This window comes from Cadophora gregata (genome assembly GCF_030347475.1).
Source record: "Cadophora gregata isolate MNR1 chromosome Unknown scaffold_5, whole genome shotgun sequence".
NCBI lineage: Eukaryota > Fungi > Ascomycota > Leotiomycetes > Helotiales > Ploettnerulaceae > Cadophora > Cadophora gregata.
In genome coordinates this window covers 1,556,551-1,578,590 of record NW_026695928.1, presented here as the reverse complement: position 1 = coordinate 1,578,590, position 22,040 = coordinate 1,556,551, and the positions used below count along the sequence as shown (strand labels likewise).

General features: G+C 47.5%; 6 protein-coding genes across 6 annotated transcripts; 4 read left to right on the top strand and 2 right to left on the bottom strand.

Moving 5' to 3' along the window:
* Positions 1-1,211: 1,211 nt before the first annotated feature.
* On the top strand, positions 1,212-1,763 carry ONS95_011287 (uncharacterized protein; the record flags this gene model as incomplete). The annotated part of the gene is made up of 1 exon (XM_058504891.1): positions 1,212-1,763. One exon carries the CDS (start codon positions 1,212-1,214, stop codon positions 1,761-1,763), a length of 552 nt encoding a protein of 183 aa, XP_058359447.1.
* Positions 1,764-5,560: 3,797 nt separating this feature from the next.
* ONS95_011286 (uncharacterized protein) lies at positions 5,561-6,816 on the top strand (the record flags this gene model as incomplete). Its single annotated transcript, XM_058504890.1, has 2 exons — positions 5,561-6,565; positions 6,637-6,816. The coding sequence occupies 2 exons, from the start codon at positions 5,561-5,563 to the stop codon at positions 6,814-6,816; spliced, it is 1,185 nt and encodes a 394-aa protein (XP_058359446.1).
* A 294-nt stretch (positions 6,817-7,110) lies between these two features.
* ONS95_011285 (uncharacterized protein) lies at positions 7,111-8,733 on the bottom strand (the record flags this gene model as incomplete). The annotated part of the gene is made up of 3 exons (XM_058504889.1): positions 7,111-8,032; positions 8,080-8,577; positions 8,663-8,733. The coding sequence occupies 3 exons, from the start codon at positions 8,731-8,733 to the stop codon at positions 7,111-7,113; spliced, it is 1,491 nt and encodes a 496-aa protein (XP_058359445.1).
* A 234-nt stretch (positions 8,734-8,967) lies between these two features.
* On the top strand, positions 8,968-10,071 carry ONS95_011284 (uncharacterized protein; the record flags this gene model as incomplete). Its single annotated transcript, XM_058504888.1, has 4 exons — positions 8,968-9,144; positions 9,194-9,246; positions 9,296-9,513; positions 9,560-10,071. 4 exons carry the CDS (start codon positions 8,968-8,970, stop codon positions 10,069-10,071), a joined length of 960 nt encoding a protein of 319 aa, XP_058359444.1.
* A 5,804-nt stretch (positions 10,072-15,875) lies between these two features.
* Positions 15,876-18,438, top strand: ONS95_011283 (uncharacterized protein; the record flags this gene model as incomplete). The annotated part of the gene is made up of 4 exons (XM_058504887.1): positions 15,876-17,258; positions 17,311-17,436; positions 17,491-17,571; positions 17,623-18,438. The coding sequence occupies 4 exons, from the start codon at positions 15,876-15,878 to the stop codon at positions 18,436-18,438; spliced, it is 2,406 nt and encodes an 801-aa protein (XP_058359443.1).
* A 439-nt stretch (positions 18,439-18,877) lies between these two features.
* ONS95_011282 (uncharacterized protein) lies at positions 18,878-19,846 on the bottom strand (the record flags this gene model as incomplete). Its single annotated transcript, XM_058504886.1, has 2 exons — positions 18,878-19,540; positions 19,616-19,846. 2 exons carry the CDS (start codon positions 19,844-19,846, stop codon positions 19,181-19,183), a joined length of 591 nt encoding a protein of 196 aa, XP_058359442.1. The 3' UTR covers positions 18,878-19,180.
* Between the last annotated feature and the right edge of the window lie 2,194 nt (positions 19,847-22,040).

Here is a 22,040-nt window from a genome sequence, read left to right as displayed (position 1 = left end):
GCATGCGAAGATTCGTAGGTGCCTGGGCGTGGTGAACAATGTCCTTCATGTCCTCCGTAAAAGGACAACATTTAAAATCCAGAGCCTTGTCCCCTCAACGTGGTACCAGCCGTTCCAACGAATCGGCTTCGAGCTGGACTGTGGCTGGTCTCGCTGAGTCGCTGGTGTACCGTCCCTTAACTGTGGCACCAGCAGCCGGCCAGCCGGAAGTCGAGTTTTTCCGGCCTCCGAGCTCCGATCCCCTTGTCCCAGGGTGAGGCGAGGGGGTGGGACGTCACTGATTTAGCGATCTTCAGGGACCTGGACCCCTGGAAACAGTCTCCAGAGTCCAGTCCAGAGTTTGGGGGGTGAGAAACCTGGAAAGCCTGTCTGTCACTGTCGCTCTCGTACGGGTTACGGGTCCCGTATCAGATTGGCGTCCAAGACCTCGGCAGGCTATTGTCACAGCCACATGTCAAAGAGGTAGGCAACCATGGATTGCCCACGGGTTGATTGGCAGATCATGGTTGGGTTGGGTTTGGGTTCGCAGAGAGCCAGATAGCACATCCCGTACCAGAGCGTTGCGACTTGTGCTTGGTGCTTGCTGCTTGGATCGCCAAACTGGGAAGCTAGGACTTTCCCATATCCACCCTCACATGCCAACTTGACGCTGACCACCTCGAACCTCTTTCCTGGACACTGAGCCTGCAAACTCAATCTTACCTGAAAATCCTCCCTCCATCTTTAGGAGCTCAAGACTGCCGTAACGAAGTCAATTGTCAGGCGAAATCTGCATCTTGATAGTGTTTGATAATACAGCATTCTTTTTGCTGCGCCTCCAAACACTCTGCCCGCCATTCACTATCTGGCCCATTCTCACCCACAACCGCCACTGCCAACAATAAATCTTTCTTGCCGTCACGTTATATCTGGAGCCAGCCATTGAAAAGATTGGATAAAGCAGTTGCACAATCGAAGGGTCACAATCGAGCCGTTGCGCAACAGTCGGCTTCCAAGATCGGCAACGCCTTTGTGCGCCGTCCAACACAACATTTCCAAGTACTTGGTCGAATTGCAGGATCAAACACTTGCTCTGAGCCAGCAGACTACGGCTCAATCCGTAGAGGAATGGTAGCAGCGACTGTAACACAATGTGCGCTTCCACTCAATACCAAGCAGTTCTCCGCTGACGATGCCCAACAGAATCCCAATCCTATCTTCAAAACTTCAAAATGCCGACTTTAACGACGACCTATCTCCTCCCTGCCATCCTCCTCAATCCCGCCTTCGTCCTCCATCTCTTCAATACCTTCGTGTCGCATATGATGCCTCCCCCACCCTCGGTTTCCCTCTCCCCGCATCCCTTCATGGAGAGTCTTGGCCCTGTCCGCAACGCCCCTCCCTACCTCGACATGCACGCGGACGATCAGCTATGCTGGGGCTACACAGTCGTCATGGTCCTGGTGCAGGTCCTCGCCTTCGGACGTGTGAGTGATAACAGAGTGCAGAGAAAGAGCGCCAAGGCGGCTAAACTTGAGCGCGAGAAAATCAGGAAGGAGAAACTCGAGAAGGCCGCTGAGGTTAGGAAACCAGCTGTTTCGAAAGCCAATGGACATTTGAATGGGATTCTGGTTGGCACTTGCGATGTTCCTGCAGAGCAGAAACTCTTAAATGGTGTTGCGAATGGTGGACCGCAGCCCCAAACGTCAACGGACGAGCGGAGGAAGGAATTTGATAGTGATGAGACAATGACGGAAACGAGTGAAGAAGAGATGATTCCCTAACTTTGGTTATGATACCTGCCTGCTTTCATTTGCTTCGGGATGATGGGTCAGCGGTTAGATTGGTTCTGTTGGGAAAAGCTGGCGAGCATGGCGTTTTTGGGAGGGCTTGGAACTATCGGCATACGATATTTGAGTCTTCGTGGTCTGCGGATGGCAGTCATGGATAGAGATAGTGGCAAGAAACAATGCGACGAGTTCTCATGTTATTCGCGATTTAGTGCGGTACCGATTTCAAGGAACGAGTGGGGTTCATGTTTGCACGATGCCTCTGTATGAAAGTCCTCGTAAGGGAAGTTGACAAGAAACGTCTAAGACAAAGAAATGCAACGACAGAATATTGTTATCATGAAGAAAACAAGAAAGAGGGGGGCATCAAGATCTAAGTAGTTTACAGAAGTCATACCGACAGTTCCGATTCACATGTCAGTGGCTGACAAACTCGTATCCGCATTCACAGGTTGCTTTCTCAATCCACCACGAGTAGCCGCACGTTAAGCCACGGACAATGAGCATAGCAAGGCCAGATAGAAGCATTCTTATACTTCGTGATGAACCAGCTGCTGCTGAGAGTATTTCCGTCGCCATTAACGTACAAAATGGGCGAGCAAAATGTTGACTCTGAACTGTTACCATAAGCTGCCGCACTAATTGGCTCGCTTGATGCCTTGAAGGGGGACTTCGGTAACTGGACTGCTATTGTTGACTTTCCACTACTTCTGCGCAGCTAGCTGGCTCACCAACTCTCGGATTACTGGGTTTCTCCTCTCTTTTTCCCCTTTCCAGACTTCGTTATTAGATGTTGGCCATCAGGTAGGATAGATACTTGCTAATGCTAGCATTCACATCAGCTGACGTGCACGGCACAAAGTACCTTACAGGAGAAAGCAGGTTCCGACCCACCGTGGGAGGTGCACTTTCCTAGAAATAACGACCTCTCAACTGCCAAGAATTTCTTATCACTATCAATCGACTATCAATTGACACTTACCAGAATTTGGTAACAGTGATATGATTATTATTCTAGGAAAGTGCCCCTCCCACAGTGGGTCGGAACCTGCTTTTTCCTTTAAGGTACAAACATCCGATCAGAATCTTAATATCATATATTAAATTGTAACGATCTTCATCTTGAAAAGGTAAGCGCGGGTGGAATAGCCGGATCCAAGAACTATAATTTTCCAAGGCTAGCTTTATCGCTCTGTCTAACTACATAAAGCACATGAAAGAGACTGGCCTACTTCTTTATCGGTTGTTATCAATTATTAGTCTTGTATTATCTCTTCTTCTCTTACCTTATAATCAGACTTGAACAGAAACACTAAATTCTCTCTTCCGAACCACAGTAATAGCAAACACCACGTCGCCACCTTTTCTCGTCCTTGGCATGGGTCAGGTATCCACGAATTCCTCTAATATTGAAAAGCATAGGCAACTTGTCGCCACACCTATAGATCTCGGCATCATAGTCCTGGACACTGCAAGAGTATATACAAGCTCTCTTATCTACCACGGCATATCTTGAGAGTCAGAAGGTAACGTTTCGTACTAGGGCGGTGGTTTACCTGAAGAAATTATCGGTATTGGAGGCTTGTCTTCGGATTTTGATATCACTACTAGGGCTCGGATGGTCTGGATCCTGGTGGTGCGTCGAAGGAGGGGATCCTGAAGTTGTGGAGAGAGTGAGGAAGCGTTGAAAGCGAAGAAGGTAAATATTCCTCTTCTCTTTTGGAGAATATCGAGAGAAAAAATTTGAACTCCTTATATGAAAATTTATCTCCTGCGCTTCCCAGACTAGACCACACCCATCAGCGAGACAATGGAAGGAATCCAAGCTTTGTACCTAACAGGCCATTTTGAACAAGTGAGATCCAGCTTAAACCTGGCCAAGTCACAAGACAGCACTAACCTCATCCCCAGTTTAGACTCTCCGATTTCACTGCCGCTCAAGTCCAAGAATGCCACACCTACATGTCCACACACTCCTACATCCTCCCAACCGTCTACCAAAGCATATATAACCTCTCCGCACGCCGCAGCCAAACGTTTCTCTTCCCTCTCCTCCGCCAACTGAATACTTCAATCCAAGCGTGCTCCTGCCGCAGTTCTGACTTCCTCGTCCTGACGCCCGAACAGATGCGTGCTGGTGATGGGCTTTTCGAACGTAGGACAATGCTGGGTAAGGTTTTACAGAGTATGCATGGAGGAGAGAGCTACTTGAGGTTTCTAGAGAGGTTTGGTGCGTTGGTGGATGAGATGGGAGGGCAGGAGACGAGGGTCGGTGTTTCTGATAGGTGGGTAGTTTGGCATGGGGGGTTGGATGGGAGAAGGTGGATCTTGTCGTTGTTAGGGCGAGTAGTGCAAGGCAGGTGAGTGCTCGAGCTCGTTGTTTCCCTTGATATTGGAAGAAATTGGTCTTTGGAGTTTCGTGCAATGCATTTCCAAACAGACTTGCAATATGTAGCTTCGAAGATCCTGGTCTTGGTCACTACTACTGTCACTTGAAGTAGCTGAGGGAGACCGTCAAAGAGATTGATAAAGGTCCTCTTGGAGAGTGGGTCGTAGAACGGCTGGATGAGTTGTGAAAGGGTGTAGAAGATGAAGCACTTGAGAATAACTTTATGATGTTTGCTAAATTCCTGAACGCTGGTGAGCTGTCGGGAGCTATGCACTAGCAGCAATAGACATGCAGTCGCTTCCTGAGCAGGATCTTGAAATAGAATTGATAAACAAAACATGGTAATTTATTTATCTCTTTTTAATTATTAGTATCTCTTAAAAAAGCTATAAAATTCGTTTGATTATTTTTGCGTGACACTTGCTTTCCTGTGACACTTGCTTTCACTGACTGTAGGCGAGTGCCCGCAGACTTACAGAGGGGAACCGACTATTAGTCCTTGAGTCGAGGTTGGAGTCTCCCATTGATTTGTAGTCACAGAAGCGGTGGATCTCCTCGTCATTGATATCAAATCCCAAACATCGAAATTAGGATGTCGCGAGTGAGCACGCAAGAGGTCTCCAGAATGGCAGCATTTAGTCCAGGGGAAAGTGGATCCTGTCATGGCCAGCTGACCGACCAATCAGTAGCCACAGAGGTCGCGCCTTCAGATTAAGCGAGGCGGCGAAATGGGAAATCTCCAACGTTGTGTTAGAAATAGCTGCTCGGAAACCATGCATCTGGGCAACAGAGACATGGTAATCGTGGCTTCCGCTTCCCCTTCCCCGCAATCTTGTCAGGGCCGAGATCTTGACTGTTGGGATCGGTGGCGGTGAGTAGTGCGGTGAATTGCGGTGTGAGTGGCCTGAGTCGAGTGTCGAGTGTCGAGTGTGCGGCGGGAGACATCCAAACCATACTTAGGTGTCCAACGATTCTTGCGTAGAGCATTCAAGAGAGTCGCCGAAGGTTAGCGATAGGTACTTAAAGCCTCACAAGATGAAAGGGAGAGCCAGGAGATGTGACTTTGTATGGAGGTAAGTAGGTAGGCATGGCTTTACGCCCCCAGCATTCCGGCAGATAATCCCCAGACCCAGACAAGCGTGTGCGGGTGTTTAGAACGGGTCTGCTCCGAGTAAGCCACGCCACCTTTGGCGGACAGCTACAATTGCACAATGCGCTTTGGGGATGGTGTCATTGCTTGTGTCATCTCCTGTGACTGGAATCAGGCATTCGTATATATCATGAAGCTCCCTTTGACGTATTGCTTTTCCTTTATATCAAGAATCGCGCTTCTTTCCGTTATTTGAGCCTCTACTTTCTTGATCGTTCCAAATTCCATCAGCCGCATTTGAGTTCACCCAATATGGCTCCCACACTGGAGGTACGCTACGAAGAGAGCGCTAACAGCACCGCTCTTCCTACTAAGGCCAGAGCCTCTCCAATCTCATCATATGTCCCAGGTCGAACAGTTGTCCAAAAGCACGACACATACAAGTATGAGGACTTGAAGCCGTACTTTCCAGACAAAACATGGCCAGCCTTAGAAGAAGTACTCTACACAGATAAAGCACACTTTGGCGATCCAACATTCAAGAATCTCCTTTCAACCGCTACAGACATCTTCGACTACAACCCAAAAGTCGGCACTGAAGTCCACGGTGTAGACCTCTCCATACTCACAGACGCAGCCAAGAACGACCTTGCTCTCCTCATCGCCACGCGAGGTGTGGTCTTCTTCCGCAATCAGAAGAACCTGTCCATTGAGAAGCAGCGAGAACTAGGCGCTTACTTCGGAAAGTTACACAAGCACGCCACGACTTCTGTTCCCAAGCGTGGAGACTTGGATGATGTACACGTGGTGTACACGGACGAGAAGTCGAGAGATCAGAGAGCCATGTTCGCGCCTAGCTTCCTGTGGCACTCGGACGTCACTTATGAGATTCAACCACCATCTTACACGTCGCTGAAAGTACTCACTGGGCCGCCTCGAGGTGGTGGTGGCGACACGCTGTGGTCTTCACAGTATGCTGCTTATGATGCACTTTCTGCGCCAATGCAGAAGTATCTCGAGTCGTTGACTGCGTTGCATTCTTCGCATATGCAAGCTGAAGGGTCGCGAGCTGCTGGGAGGACAGTGAGAAGAGAGCCGATTGTTACGGAGCATCCGTTGATTCGTTCTCATCCTGTGACAGGCTGGAAGGCGTTGTTCTTCAACCCAGGTTTTGTGACGAAGATTGTGGGAATTCCAAAGGTGGAGAGCGATGTTATTATTGGGTACTTGAATGAGATGGTTGCTACGACTCAAGAGTTACATGTTCGGTTTCAATGGGGCGATGACGATGTGGCGTTTTGGGATAACAGAGTTACGGTAAGTCATCTTTACCTTCGATGCGGAAAGAGATTCTTCGATTTCTGGGTCTGTGTGCTAATATCCAACAGAATCATTCTGCTTCTTATGGATTCGCACCTCATCGGAGACACGCTGTGAGGGTGGCTTGCCAAGCGGAGAGACCAAGTCTGGCTCCAGATGCCAGGAGCCAGGAGGAGGATTTAGCGAAGAAGTATGGCTTACCTATTGTCAACAAAGATGGGAGTCAGCAGAGTAACTACAACGATTGAGGCTGGACTGGTGTAACTAAGTGATTTTGATTATTGCGGCGATTGAGCGGGCGTTGGGATGGAATACATTGTGTCCAGAAAGGGCAGGCGTTAGTATTTCTTTATGAGATATGATCTTGACAATAGTCAGAAAAAATGCACACAATACAATAAGGACAAAGAATGAGTGATAAAATACTTATACTTGATTTCTTCACTGGTATCTTCCTCAAAGTATGGAATTTACCCACTAACATGCCCTGATGCTTCTCATATGCAGCCCCGACTCCCAACTCCACCCATTAGGTATACAAATCAATACAGTCCGTTTCTTCGTCCGTTTCTTTGTCCATTGCGGCTCTCCCCAAACCCGTCAAGTTGCAAGCTCTGTAAACTCTCACGAGCCCCACCCACCTTCGAAGCAACGGCTATCATGCCTTGCTCGAAATCGTTCAGAACTGCTATCAGCTCCGATCGTGCGTCCTCTTGGCCGGTAGAAGTACCATTTCTCTTCGCGACCAAAGCGTTGATCTGTTGAGCGCTATTTGCCTCGACCGATCTAAGATGCTGCTCGATTTCAAAGATATGTTTTTGATATGTAGAGAGCGTCGAGGCTAGCTCATCAGCGGTCTGATTGAAGAAGCTGACAATATCTTGGGCATCTGCATCGCCATTCTCCTGGGCTCGGCTGTCATTCGCGGCAGGGTTGCCTGACCAGACGCCAGTGTTGTGATATTGTGGAGGGAGCTTCAAGTTGTCAATGGCTTTGAAGCTTAACTTTGCGTGCTCGGCATCGACCTTGATGAGCTTCTGCACGATTGAAATTGCCTGTGCGTCTGAGTCCTGTGCATTCTCAACACCAATACGTTTTCTCCTCACGAACTCAACATCATGGGGGACCTGTGCAAGCTGGTTGTTGTGTGCGGGCATTATAGCATCACAATCATTCTTTAGCTGGATTTGTTGTTGAATAACATCATCGAAGAGCTTGATTTGCTTTTGTAGGTCATCGTGAAGGTCATTGAATCGTGTTGTACCTCGGAGTTGGCTAACATCAATCCGGACCCCAGGAACAGTCTGTTGTTGAGTCGAATTTTGTCCCAAAGACAGGCCACTGCCTAACGTGCTTCCAAACATGCCACCTCCTTGATTTTGGTTTAATGTTGGGAACGTAGAGTTTGTCTGTTGTGTTTGGGGTTGCTGTTGATTTTGAGTCGTACTACCTAGACCACCACCACTGACTTCGGTCAGCTCGCTCTACACAAAACATATAGCAGAACTTACAACAAGGACGTAGCTGGCTTGGCCTGGTTCTGGCCCTGACCGCTCAATCCACTAAACATTCCACCTCCAAGAGCATTTTGGGCCGGTTGCGCTGGTGCCGCGCCGAAGAGTCCACCAGGTTGCTGGGGCTGAGAGGAGGTAGTAGAAGCACCAAAAAGACCAGTAGTCTGAGCAGGTTGTGTTGTAGCAGTATTTCCAAATAGTCCACTACTCTGCTGAGGTTGCGCAGCACCAAATAGCCCTGACGCCGGCGGTTGCGTGCTTGCAGAGGTAGACCCAAATAACCCTCCGGTCTGAGGCTGGGAAGCTGCTGTGTTCGCTCCAAACAGTCCTCCTGCTTGCGGTTGGCTTGCCGTGGCTGTCGATCCAAACAATCCTCCCGTCTGCGGTGCTGATGTCGTCGTCGCCGTCGCCGTCGATGCACCAAAAAGTCCACCTGGCTTGCTAGCCGCTGTATTTCCAAACATCCCTCCTGATGCAGGTGTTGTACTTGAACCACTAAATGTGATGTTAGAGCTTAGACCGAGCTTGATGTCGAGTTCGTCGCGGTATTGATCTCAAAGACAGGGACGGGAATACTCACAATAATGAGTTGGCAGAATTGGTGTTAATACTTAAGCCGCCGGGTCCACTCGCAGATCTTGCCAGGGCCATTATTTTCCACACGCGCCTGCCAGAGTTAACAAATCAGGGCTGTGTCACACGTCCTGCAGCTGGAATGGATTGCGACCTGTAACCTGACTCTTCTGGAGACGGAGACGCGGGCGCGGCCAGAATAATTGAACTGCGCTAAGCAACTAAGCTCCCGAGTATTGTACTTTGCAGGAACAACGTCCGTCGACTCTTTGAAGCTCTCCTTCACAGCAACACAGATGCGAAATCGCCAATATGGATGTCGACGAAGATGATGACTTTTATGCGCCCGAGGAAGGCACGGAGGAGACTACAGATAAACCCGAAAAGACAGAGGCAGCCCCTCCTACGGCCGCCAAGCCAGAACAGGAAGATGAAGACCTAGAAGAGGGAGAGGAGGAAGACGAAGCAGAGTCAGAGGACAGTGATTCGGTACGTGTAGATCAGAACCTTAACGGATCTTTGTTTACCGTTGATTTAGGACATAGATATCATCACCGAGCGGAAAGATGGGACCAAGCCTGCCCCTCCGTCGTGAGCCTTTCCTCCTCATAGATTTGAAAAGAGCTAATTACGAGCATAGTCAACCAAAATACAACGAGATCCGGAACATTCCGCAAAGAACGACTGCAAATGAAGTTGTTGTGAAAGCACCTGTCGTCAAGAAGGAAGCAACAAAGGGTGCGCCCCACGTTTCTGGGGCTGATTTACCAGGAATATCAACGTCCAAGATTGATGTCGATGCGAAGCCAATATACGAGCCTGCGGGAAAGCCGATCACTCAGGTCAACATAGATGAAGGTGGTTTGGACTATCCTCCCAGAAAATGTTTGGACTAACATAATAGACTTGAGCGAGAACGACAAACCATGGCGCAGACCCGGCACGGATATCAGCGACTATTTCAACTACGGCTTTGACGAATTCACATGGGCGCTTTACGCGAGCAAGCAGGACTCAATCAGAGCGGAGTTTAGCCCTGAGAAGGTGGCTGCGAACCAGAAAAAGATGTTGGATGATATGAATATGATGATGTCCATGGGAGCTATGCCCGGAATGATCCCAGGAGCTGCTGGAGGAGCTATGCCAGGTATGGAGGGAATGACACCCGAGATGCTTCAACAGATGCAGCAAATGATGGCCTCCGGTATGGACCCAAGTCAGATGGACCCCACAATGTTCGGCCAAGGACGTGCTGTAGCAGGTGCACAAGGTGGACAAGGCTTTGGAGGTCAAGGGTTTGGCCAGGGCCAGAATCAATATGGTTACGATCAAGGAATGGCCGGTTCTGGCGACAACAGAAATCGTGGAGGGAACTTTGGCAGAGGACGTGGTGGTAGGAGAGGTGGTGGATGGTAGTTGCGGAGTCGTTCTCCATTGGCGTTCTGGATGCATTGAAAAGGGTCGAGGAGTCTGGCTCTTTAGGTAAATGGCAAATTGCTACAAAATGGCTTATTTCCTTCATATCTATGATCTGCTTTGCTTATTTACTATGTTCCTGATTTTTTCACATGTTGACGCAAAAGGCTTGTGTCCGTGGCTCCACGACCTATTCGTGCTCTTCCTGTGTGTTCTTTTTGAGCTGCTTAAGAGGCTCGGGTGTCACGCTCGGTAGGACCGGAGCCGGAGGTTCTTGATCCTGATGGAGCCATTAATGCTTGCTGTGCCTCAATAACACTCTGTAAGCCAGAAAGTGCAATGTTATGAAGGAAGTGATCATCCTTCGGTATGGCTATAATGGTAAATATCAGCACCTTCCTAATTACACCCAGCTAACGGTATTTCATAGGAACTAGGGCAAATAATGCCACCATCTGCGGATGTACGATGGAGCTTATGGTTCAGAGTCTCCCCCGAGGAGCAAGAGTCTTTGGCTTTTGCAAGAAGCAGCGCTTATTAAGATGGCCCCCTAAAGCTAATTCTCTACAAATTTAACTGAGAACCAGGACTAGAACTGTCACAGACATCAGATCCTTCACAGCATCCCATATTTATGCCTGCACGAGCATACGTCTCTCAGATTCGTTGACGACTATGTCAGAGCCCTCTGGAACGTCGCACTCCTTAGAAAGAGGCCTTTTGTCTCGGTTGTACAAATGTTGTGAGATTTCGCTTTAAGTATTTCAGATCTGCTGATCGTTCTTTATCCAAGACTTCTCTTGATTCGAACTTTCTTGGCATCTTTCATCTGACTGCATGATGAAAATCCAAGATAGTTGTTGTCTTTTGAGTGTCCACTTCTGACTTGCCAAAAAGTAGACTGTACAGAATGTGTTACTCAGATATCCACTTTATTCCATGCGAGCAAAGCTCAAGAGCCATGAAAGCTTCAATGTTGCAGACTGGATTGTGTATCACCTGGATTAAGAGTCACAGAGCTGACTGCTAGGCTTGGAAAGTAACCTTTATATTCACAGAAGGGACAGCTTCAGGCAAAAAGTATTTCAGCTCAGATGCCTATGTCTTTGAATGAGACTTTGGACATCAAAAAATTAGTCCGTGAGCCATAGGTCGTAAATAAAGATGGATTGGCAGTACTTTGAAGTAGGTCATTGTCCACGCAGTCTCTTGATCTGAGGTCTACTAATCAGAGTGATTCAGCAGATTCTTGCACGTAGACACTTAGCCACTTCGAAGTGACGGGACTATTTTACATAACGACAGTCTGGAGGGTCAAAGATGAGTATTCTAGCATGTCCTTCTCATTCCATTCACTAAACTGCAATAGTTGTTCTGTCAGTTGAAGAGGGAAAGAGCCTACAAGTACCTCTAAGTACACAGAATACGACAAGCTATTAATGTGAACAGCTATGGATACACTGAGGTTTCATAAGCCTAATAGTTACGTTGTATGTCTGTCATTCTTGTGACCGGCATGGCACACAGGGTACAGGAGGGTTTAACGCAAGACTCCGAACTGATCCTTTGATTGTTGCCAGCATAATGCTACCGAAATAAGCAGAACTTGCAAGAGAGAGATGAAGACGATTTCGATGCCATACTCATTCACCCATTCTACAGTAATGGCCTGCAACGGGTGCCTGTTGGGAATGCACGCTAACAATGTGGTCGTCGTCTGGCCACTCGGACGTGGAAGTTTCCTACGTTCCATCCCCACGAGTTACAAATGAGCCTTTTACCATGTCTAATGACCTTATCGAACCTTTTCAATAACGCGTATCCTCTCCAAATTGCCTCGGCTGTCTGTCTTGGAAGAGTTTCCCACCGTGGTTGGGCAGTTTTTGGACTTTCCGGCTTTCCTAAGCTGTCAGGACTCTCGAAGTATCTAAATCCATTGCAAACACTCTCAAGACTTCTAGGTACGTTAAATTAACATCTAAGTCACCTTTTAACTCTATTCTAGTACTTATAGGTGCTGGAATGCTCGGTGAATATCTTCGACTTACCTTTCAGAGGTTCAGAGCTCCTGACCGTCACGAATACTCACAGACCAAGAAAATGTACGTCCTACATTGTATAATACGACTATAACTTCATATTTTAGCACTCTTTACCTCGTTTTGCCGCCTCTACATGTCAAATCACTGCCTGGTTCAACATTGGAAATCTGCAGAAGCTGTTAGTCGGCCACTCACTGCGTTGTAAGATGCCAGGAAACACAACATTTTGAAAGGGTAAGAATTCCAGAGCTCTTTCTAGGCAATGAGCAGAGGTGTTCATCCTATCAGCAACAATTCTTTACAGAACGCGACCCCGTGCTGACAGTAGATATTGAAGACCAGGAATTTATCCCCACGACCTAACGACTATCTTGACCAGACTAACGAACCACAAAACCACGAAGCATCGATAGCGGAAGCTATGGTCCCGTCCCAAAACCCACGGCACTTGAGAAGCTTCTGTCAAAATAAGCAGAATATCATACAAACGACAGTAATTCCCCTGGTAACGCCTGTATACACGTAATCCATCCCAACCACACTCTTCGTTGTACGCCTCAGCTTCGAATAAGAACTTTCGGTCTACCTCTTCATACAAACAATGGCTTGTATGCTTCAAGTTGCTCAGGACAATGCTCTTGGTGCTTCTAATGTTATAGCTTGCTTACTTCATGTGGGACGTGTTAGGAAAAGACGATCTCCGTCGCGACAACGGCCAAGTGGATCCCCTTCCCCCATTTTTTACAGGTATGTGCATAAAGTTACTACGCAGTGGCTCTGTGGTGTATGAAGTCCACAATCCATGAAACTACCATCACTTGTTGTCTGGTAGTTGTCCTTTGCTTTGCTACTTCAGGACTTTGGAATTCTCACTTAGTATAGCCATTGCTGATGGCCAACCTACGGCGCAGTCTAGCTAGGTATCGGCTCTCTGTACAGTTCACAGAGGAAACTTACTACCGTTTATCTGCGGATTCATTTTCACAGATTTTTAGTCATTGCAATGGCTGTCTTCTCGGGGTTTCACTGCCTTGCTGCTGCTTCCGAAAGCAGAAGTAAAATGGTAAACCGAGTCAATAAATTTCAGAATGAGGAGCGCCAACACTGAAATGAAGAAGTTTGATCATAGCTATATAGCTGTCGGTCTTCCGTGGTTATCCAGACACAATTACAAGCTAGAAACGTTGAACAGTTCGACACCTTCCAGTCCCGTGCCAGAAGTCAAGTCTCGGACATCATCATACCACATACTCTCTCAGACACTATAGAAAGATTTCTTGACTCATCAATTGCTGACTTATACAGACATCTTCATTTGGCAAAATGGTCACAGTTTTGCCAGAAACATGCGAGGTGGACGGTGCGAATATAGTCGGCATCCCTGAGATGAAATCAACGGAATCAACGCAGTCGATGGTATCTAGAAGAGAAAGTGAGACCTAAATTGCCTGAAGAAGTCACATCAATGTGGTCGATAGCTCCTATGCTTTGGTAATAAGCATCATGGGCAGAAGCTCGCTTACACATGTCAACATCCCTACAGCAATAGTCACATTTCCTAGCCATGGACCAATCACTTGATGTGGAATGAACATGGACTCTAGCGAAGCTGCTCAGGAGTTTACAAGCGGTATGATACTCTGGTAATTATCTTTGATTGCTCAGTCATTATCCTTCCTTTTCTCGGCTGCTGCTCGGAGGGATCTTCTGCTGTCGGTCACCCGAGCACCATCCTATCGGAACTGGAAAGGAAAATCGTGACGGGACGACTCATTTCTAGGCACGGCGAATATTGGCGGCTCGCGGTCATCATATTTCATTGAGACAAAGCAAAGCCGTCCCGGGAAGGAAACACCCATTTTCTCTGGTCATATGAGCTAGGACTACGTAAAGACAGTCTGGACGAGTTGGCGCAGGTTCTCTCTAGCTTGTCTTGATTGGGTCTTCCTTTCGCTTCTACAATCGTACGTTCGCAGCCTTACCAAACCGCGTCGCGCCGTCCTCCGTCCTCCTCCTTCATTCAGCTTCATTTCCATTCCAACCTGCCGGTACTGGCACCGTCACACGTATTTCTGAGACGGTCCAGGAGGTTTGAAGTGCGTCTGCGTTGCGGGTCCTCAACATCCTTGCCACTTCTTGAGCGGAGCCTGCCACGCTCTTCTATCGTGAATATTCCTTCGACCTGGAGTCCTCGGAACTTGCCTGACCAAGCAACCGACATTGATAGACACTATTCCTTTTTCGGATGTTTTCAGCCTCATCGTCCGCCATCTTCCTCTTCCCTCGTCTACAAAAGGGCGCCTACCTTGAACCTCAATCCTTCCTCAAGCTCTACAACACCTCAATTCTCCACCAAGCTGACCTCCACTCCTTATCGCGTTGACCGTATTTCGACTGATACCTTCGATCCTCCTATTCTACAGTCTTACAGACATACTTCTCTCATCAGTCATACCCCTACCCACCACTGCAGAGCCCACAAGCGGCTTGGTCTCTGCCTCGTCTGCGCTCCAAGGATATCGGTTGACAGCTGAACAACTCTACAGCTTGCAATCCCACAACAGGTACGTGCCCGAGTCGCAACTACCATGGCTCTCTTATCATATTACAAGAACATACCCTCCAGGGAAGGCTTGACGGGTTTTATTTTCAGCTGTTTGTGATAACAGTCGCGTTACTTCCTCTTTCTTTGTCTTCAGCTACTCTGTACGGCTGTGTACTGGATAGTAATCCAGCGCATCATTCCACACTGACCTCGAGGGTTCCCGCAAGACATGGGAAAACACTGGGAAGGGACATTATTGCAGCCCTTTTCTGTATCCAGATGTTCTGGTGGTGTTAATATTGTGTCCCATCGTCTCACCTTTCCCTCGAAGATGTATCTCTAGGGCGTACCTCGAGATTTTACTTGTGTCGCGCTAGTGCGCAGTCTCGTCTCATTCACTCATCCTATCATTTTCTTTCTGCCTGACCATCTTCCACAAATACAAGTACTCTTTTTTCCCGGGAGTCCACTCCCATTCTTTCTTCAACCCTCTTCACCCATCTTGCATCCTGGAAATATTTCCTCTCTCTCTAACTTTCTTATGAATCAAATTTTCTGCTGGCCACGTTCCTTCAACCCCATTTTAACCTACTCTGTCACTTACATTATCACTGCCATGACATATCATCCACTTTGCTAGTTAGCTGGTGTCTCTACTGGTACGTTACATGGCTTTGTGTACTCTTTCACGTATCCTCAGCCTAGATCGTTTCTTTACAAAGTTCCAGTTTGGTAAACACATTGTCGTCCACACTTCCTTATTCGCACAGGTCGTACAAGTGGGCAATCAAGTGTGTGTAATCATATCAAGTGTTCGTCGTGAAGAGGCTTTTATATCCAAGTGGGGATAATTTGAAGAGTTCTTTTGTATTTTAATCCCCATTCTATAAAGTCGAAACAGCAGGGGGCATTCAACAACTTGTGCCATACTGAGGCTGGTACTGTATCCTCGCTTAATATGCCAAGCGCCTTTCCTTCAAGTTGACGCTCTTGAGAGACTTCTTCCTCCTCCCACCTCGAGAGATTTCGCTCCTTGTTTCTATACTATTCTGTTCTTCAAAGCACCCTCCTACTCTCTTGCGTCCATTTCCTCACTCCTCTCATCTGTATTCTCGACCGGTTTGGATATGTTACATTTTTTGCCATCTCTACCTCAAAGACTCGCTTCCCATCGCTGATGTCACAACCTACAACTAACAAGCTTTTGAACACAGAACATGTCAAGTCCCAACTACAAAGATAGACGCGATTCTGCGAACTCTCGTCAAGCCTTTGATGCTCAATCTCAACATGAACCTGACATTGATCCTGATCTTGACTCGTCTTTGTTAGGTATCGACAACAATATGGAAAGCAGAAGCTTCATGTCTGGTCACCCAAGTCACGGCATGGCTCAGTCCCCAGCCAGTGGTTATACCAATAGTTCCACTTCGAGAATTTCTAACAATGTACAAGGCAACACTACGCTGGTTCCTCAGACCCCGACACCTCCAATGAAGCGCCAACACACTGGGAGCGGCAAGGGTTCATTAACTACTCCTCAAAAGTTGCAGTATGACTCGTCTAACAGCAATCCAAGCAATGTCGGTGGTCCATATACTCCACGGAACTACAACAACACCAGCTTTACCACTGCCAACTCTCCCTACCACATGGCCCCGGGCCCTCTCAACATGGCTGCTGCTAACACTATGCAGCGTATTCCAGATCTAAACGGCCTCCTTAGCACACAGTCTCCCCAACTCTCTCAAGACTTCTTGAACATGAATTCGACACATCAACAGCACCGTAGCCTGGGATCATTCAACCAGCCTACGAGTATGGTCAATTCTCAATCTCCTCGAGGCCGTCAGGACTTCATGAGTATGGCGGACATGTCTCACCAGCGCCGTGGCTCACAAGTTCCCTTCAATCAAATTCGCTCTTACCCATCAACTGATGATGATCTCGCCGTGGGAGTCTTCGATTCTGGCTTTAGTCTAGAGACATTTCAAGACCAAGGGCAGGACTGGAATATGCTTGGTAACAATAATCAACAAGGTTTTAGCGGTGGTCAATCGATGGACAATCGGGACATCCAATTCGGCAACAACGAGCAGAATCTGCAATATCCAAGTCCAACTACACTTGCCAATCAACCAGGTGGTTACACGTTTGATCAACAAAACACAGCTGACTCTGAGGACGAAGAACTTGATGAATACCAGAATGACGGTGACGGTGACGGGGATAGTGATTACGAAGCTGGAAAAGGCACTCCCTCCACTTCAAATACCCTACACAGCAGCTCTCGTTTGGGCCCAATTGACCAAATCTCAAAGTACCAAGGAATTATCAAGAGCGAGGGTGGTTACAAGGCTTTACTGGCAAAGCGAGCCAAGGCTGCTAAGGATTCGGTGTCTAGAGGCCGTTTAGACACTGGCCCAACAGACAACGGAGAGATCCTTGAGTACATTCAGGAACTTTTCGACGCCTTCATGAATACGGTTGGCATTGTGGATAAGAAAGCTCAGGATGGAAGAAAAGCCCAAGCAGCTCGTCGCCTGGATGATGATTATTATTCTGCGGAGGTTGTTGAGATTGCTTGCTGGGAACTTTTTGTGAGTCAATTTTATTCCCGTCTGCAGGTGAAATGCTAACAGACTCATACAGATCAAATGCAGACAGTCTTGCATGGGAATCAGACTCGTGGATGCTTATCACAAGACAAAGCGTGAAGGCAATGACGTTCATAAAACCTTCAAGGAGCGTTGGGATGCTATCATTAACGCTTGCCAGGTAAGTTTGGTACTACTCTGCATGCCTCTAATCATTCGCTAATTCTCTTTTTAGCACTCAAAGGCAGTTTGCAAACAGGTCTTAGATCCATTGTATGTTGACCGCTTAGTTGACGCCCCAGAAGCTCAACTTCAGGTAAGTCAGCATGCTAAGAGACTCAAATAACGACTTCTAATAAGTTAATAGATGAAGCTGAACAACAAAAAGATCAACGCCGAGAGAGACAAACAAAACAGACTCGGTCGCATGGCTATCAAGAATGGAGTTAGTCTGACTGACATTCCAGGCATGGTAAAGGAGGAAGAGACAGAGGACGGCATTGTCACACCATCAAAGAGACCTGCTCGCCAACGGGGCTCTGCTGCGAAGCGACGAAATCTCAAGCAAGTCAAGTACGAATACCCTGATGAGGAAGAAGAAGATGGTGATCCAACGTACGAGACGCCTGTCAAGAAGGAGCGAGCAGATCCTATCACGGTATCATCTCGTCCTGTCTGTACACCTCGGAAGAAAACACCTCGCAAGGCCACCACATCTTCTGCGAAATCCAAGAAAGTATCGGAGTACCCAAAACCAACCCCTGAGTTGGAGATGGAATACTGCGTAGCAATTTGCGATCTTTTGAAGATTAATCGTCAGTTTGCACAGGAATTTACACTTGAGCAACTTCAGGTTTTCGCCAGACCATATAATGGTGAGCAACGTGATGTACCATGGTACCATGAATCCTTCGTTAAAGGTCAATACGGTCTTGGCCACCAGATGTTTCACGGAAACGGCAAGCTCATCCCGCATTTCACCTGGAAGCTCCGTGAATTGCGAATTTTGGCCATCGCCCGTGGGGAGTTGGAGGAAAATGGCGAACACATCCCTGACCATGAGGTTCAATACTACACCGTATCAGAAGATCCTGAACTGAAGAAGATCCTTGGCATTACTTTCAATGCTTTCGGCATCAAGATCTTCAACGAACCACACCCTCGCGAGGCTTCCTCCTCCTAAGGTCGCCAATGCCACCATGCTTGGCCTTGTTCATTTTTCGTTGGCACGACTGATAGGCACGCCTTTGGAAACCGACTCTCGACTTACTTTCTGTGATGATCTTACCACACAACCGATGCTTTATTACTTTGCCGGCTTTTGCAATGGATTTGGGAATAGAGTTGGGGCAGCTTTGGAGAACATGACAGGGATCTGCTTGGACGGCGTTGAGAATGGTTGATGGCGTTCACACTGGCGGATTTCCCAGAGTTATTTTCCTGATGCGTTGTATCACTTTTGATACCCTATCTTTACATTAATTACAGTGATTTTATATGAGCTTGCTGGGGGCATGCCTAGATTTTGCCTTGCACAGCATCATCGCAACGCACTCATTTAGCATACGATGGATAGACAAAAATTAAATAAACGCGTTGATTTTTTATAAATCATTGTATGCCATACCGACAAAAACGTGGGGATTACATCACTATGGTAGATTGCCTCTATCGATACCTAGCCAACGGAAGCTCTAAGTGTCATTGGCATGTCTAAACTAAGCAGTACATGTTTAGATTTGAGTTTGAGCAGGGAGGTTTTCGTTATTCCTATGCTCCCAGCAAGAAAGCCGCAAGTTCACAAGTCTTTTACTTGTATATCAATGTCAACCTACTTAGGTTACTTGAACAATGACACCCCTGGCCTGAACAGCAGCTCCAATCTGAAGCCATAGATTTTTTCACAAAGGGAATTTTCTCATATCCTACACCAATTCACTCCAATCTACCTCCGCACTCTCAGTCTCATCCTCCGGGAAACTCTCCACCAGGGTTCTCAATTCGTCAATCGACGCAGCTAACAGAGCAGCTAAACCTTCCGTCAATGGACTGCTACGTGGCGACTCAGGATGTGCTTTCGTAGGTATGAGTTTCTTCGTGCGCAAGAAACTCAATGCTAGCCTCTCAGACTCGGCTTTAGAGATTGAGCTCTCAAGAAGTGGCATGTCTGTCTCCTTGTCGTGCTCTATGTGTCGGTGCAAGTTATCCATCAGTTGTTCGAGGAGGGAGGGAAACTGTGTCTCGGTTGGGGAGAGGGATTGGAGTTTTGCAAGATCGTTCTTGACCTGATTGAAGATGTTAGATTCCAGGTCAAGAGATTTGATGGAGATGTTGGAGAGAAATGAAAGAAGGAAAGCTACCGCTTGATGCTGTGCGCGGTCAATCCTGGTGAGCTCTTTCCCTCTGTCACCAAGATGTTGCTCCAAAGCAGGATACACAGTCAACTCTTCACTGATGGCGTGTCGAGCAAGATTCCAAACCAACAAATTCCTCCACTTGACCTTATCTTCCGTTGTAGATGCTACTTTCAGCTTGTCGTAGCATTCGTCTAGATAACGGTGGTCTTGACTTATAACTTGGGAGATGAGCATGTTGGTAGGAAGAGAAGACTACGGAATGTACAAATACAAGCTTCGGAGCAAGGAAACGATTTGAAAATACCAGAAATTAAAACTTATCACATTGAGAGGTGGTACTTGGAGTCCACAACGGCACTAATCAACGAAGACTTTAGTTCTAGGCCATAAAAGCCCCCCACTTGGTGACCCCGCAACTTACTACTGCAAAGCAAGGGGCTGCAATGTCGTGTAGCTGTCCCGGACATTGAGCTTAAATCTGCACAGCAAGATTCTAATTAGACTGTTACGAGTCAAGGTACTCGTTGCCATCAACAAACTTTCATAGCTTCACATCCCCTTTAACCCTCGCTTATCATTTTTGTCGTCAACTTCTCCGTCCTCCAGAGCCTCGATTCTAGCATTCGCTGCCCTTTCATTTTCTCATGCGAAGTAAGCTTCTTGTACTTGCTCCGCAGGATCCTCGAAACCACTAGCGGTGGAACTATCTTGACTTGATCTCGAACTTCTCTCGTTGGTTTTCTCCAAGACTTAGTCCCATATGCATAGCCTACTAAGGTCACAGAATGCACTAGGTGGCATTCCGTATTCGTATCTGGAAGTCCTTACTCTAGCAGCTTGGAGCCAAAAGTGCATGGAGATGGGAGGATGGGAAAGCTTCAAGACGAGGGCACCATCTGCGACCAAAATCGAAGGTCATTGTTGACTGCCTGCTCGGTTCCAGCCCCTTTTCAGCTCTCGCCTCGCTTCTGCTCCATCCCTGCTTGTGCATGTTTATTGCTGTGCCCAGGCAGGCTTTGGCAGTTTCCGAGAGGCTTCAATAGCAGCAACTGCGATTAACGATTCTGATGTTTACCAAAGCTCGAAGTCGTACCAAGATTCGCAATCGACTTGAACCTGCAGGTTTGTCTTAAGGCAGAGGTTTGTTCCCGTCAAGCAGTTGACAGATTATCCCAGGGTTGCTTGGCCTCGCCCGATCTGTGGACGCCACATGGAGAAACGGGACGTTGCACAAAACGTATGATAGGTAGAATAGGAGAAAACAGACCGGAAGAAGCTTGAATTGGATTATTGAAAGCCCGCTAAGAAATACCCTCAAGTAAGCTGCAAGCCTCCCATTCCGTTACTCCTTCAACCCCCAGAACATGTCTTTCCCCCGCCGAACCCATGCATTCGATATCCCACAAATCGGTGGAAATCAATCACTTCCACAGATTCCAAGTTCCAGCAGCTTTCAAAGCTAAAGATATCAGGTAAAGCTTTACCACTGTTCGATTCGGACGTGCGTGTTATCATTCAAACCGACGGCTACCTGGTAAGCTACAACCACAGGAAAGCTATCGGTCTGTTGCGGATCCCCTCTCATTGGCTTGATTGAAGTCGCTCGTGACATCTGATTTATACCTAGTATTTGAGACGTGTCGAGTGCTACATCACATCAGCATACAAGGTTAGTCACCAACTCACGAACTGTTTACATACCTGTATTTGTCACTCATCTGCTACGCTTTTGTCAATCATTCAACCACAAGCCAACCACGCCCCATACATACACCAAAGCACAATCCAACCCGGCCAGAAAACCAACAGGATCAAGCCATTGCCTCCTCCAAGCACGAAAACCATAAATTCAAACCAGATTTTCTTTCTCAAACCCTCACTGGCCTTCCACCCCATTCTTCCCATCTCCTTAGCCATGGTAAAACTACTCCGAGCAAGCAGTACGGAGGCAAACTTCCCTTTCAGATACAAAATCTGCGAGATATACAGCGAGTTTTGAAATAGCTGCAGTGAGATCATGCATGTCCGCAGAGTCAAGTAGAGTGTTGTGGTGCTAAGAAGTCGCTGGAAGGTCGAGGCGAGATAGAAGGAGTGTGTGAGGGCTGGGGAGAGGAGCGAGATCGTTATTGTTGTCGTCGATGTTGGTGATATAGTCAGGACTGTCATTTTGGTGACTGGATATGGTCTCACGGGACTGTCGTTGATATTGTGGCGATCAGTGTGCTTTCTTCTAGAGCGTTCTTTTGTTTCTGCTTGTACGGATGAAAGTGGATCTCTAGGTGGGAATGTTGTGTTGCATGGCATGTGATGGTGGGTTTTCTGCAGGGGTAAAATGCTTAATTTTGCGCAAAAAACTCTCGGTGATTTCAGAAACAGAATCCTGAGAGAGGAGAGTTGTCAAGAAGTAAGAGAGAGAGAGAATGTGGGA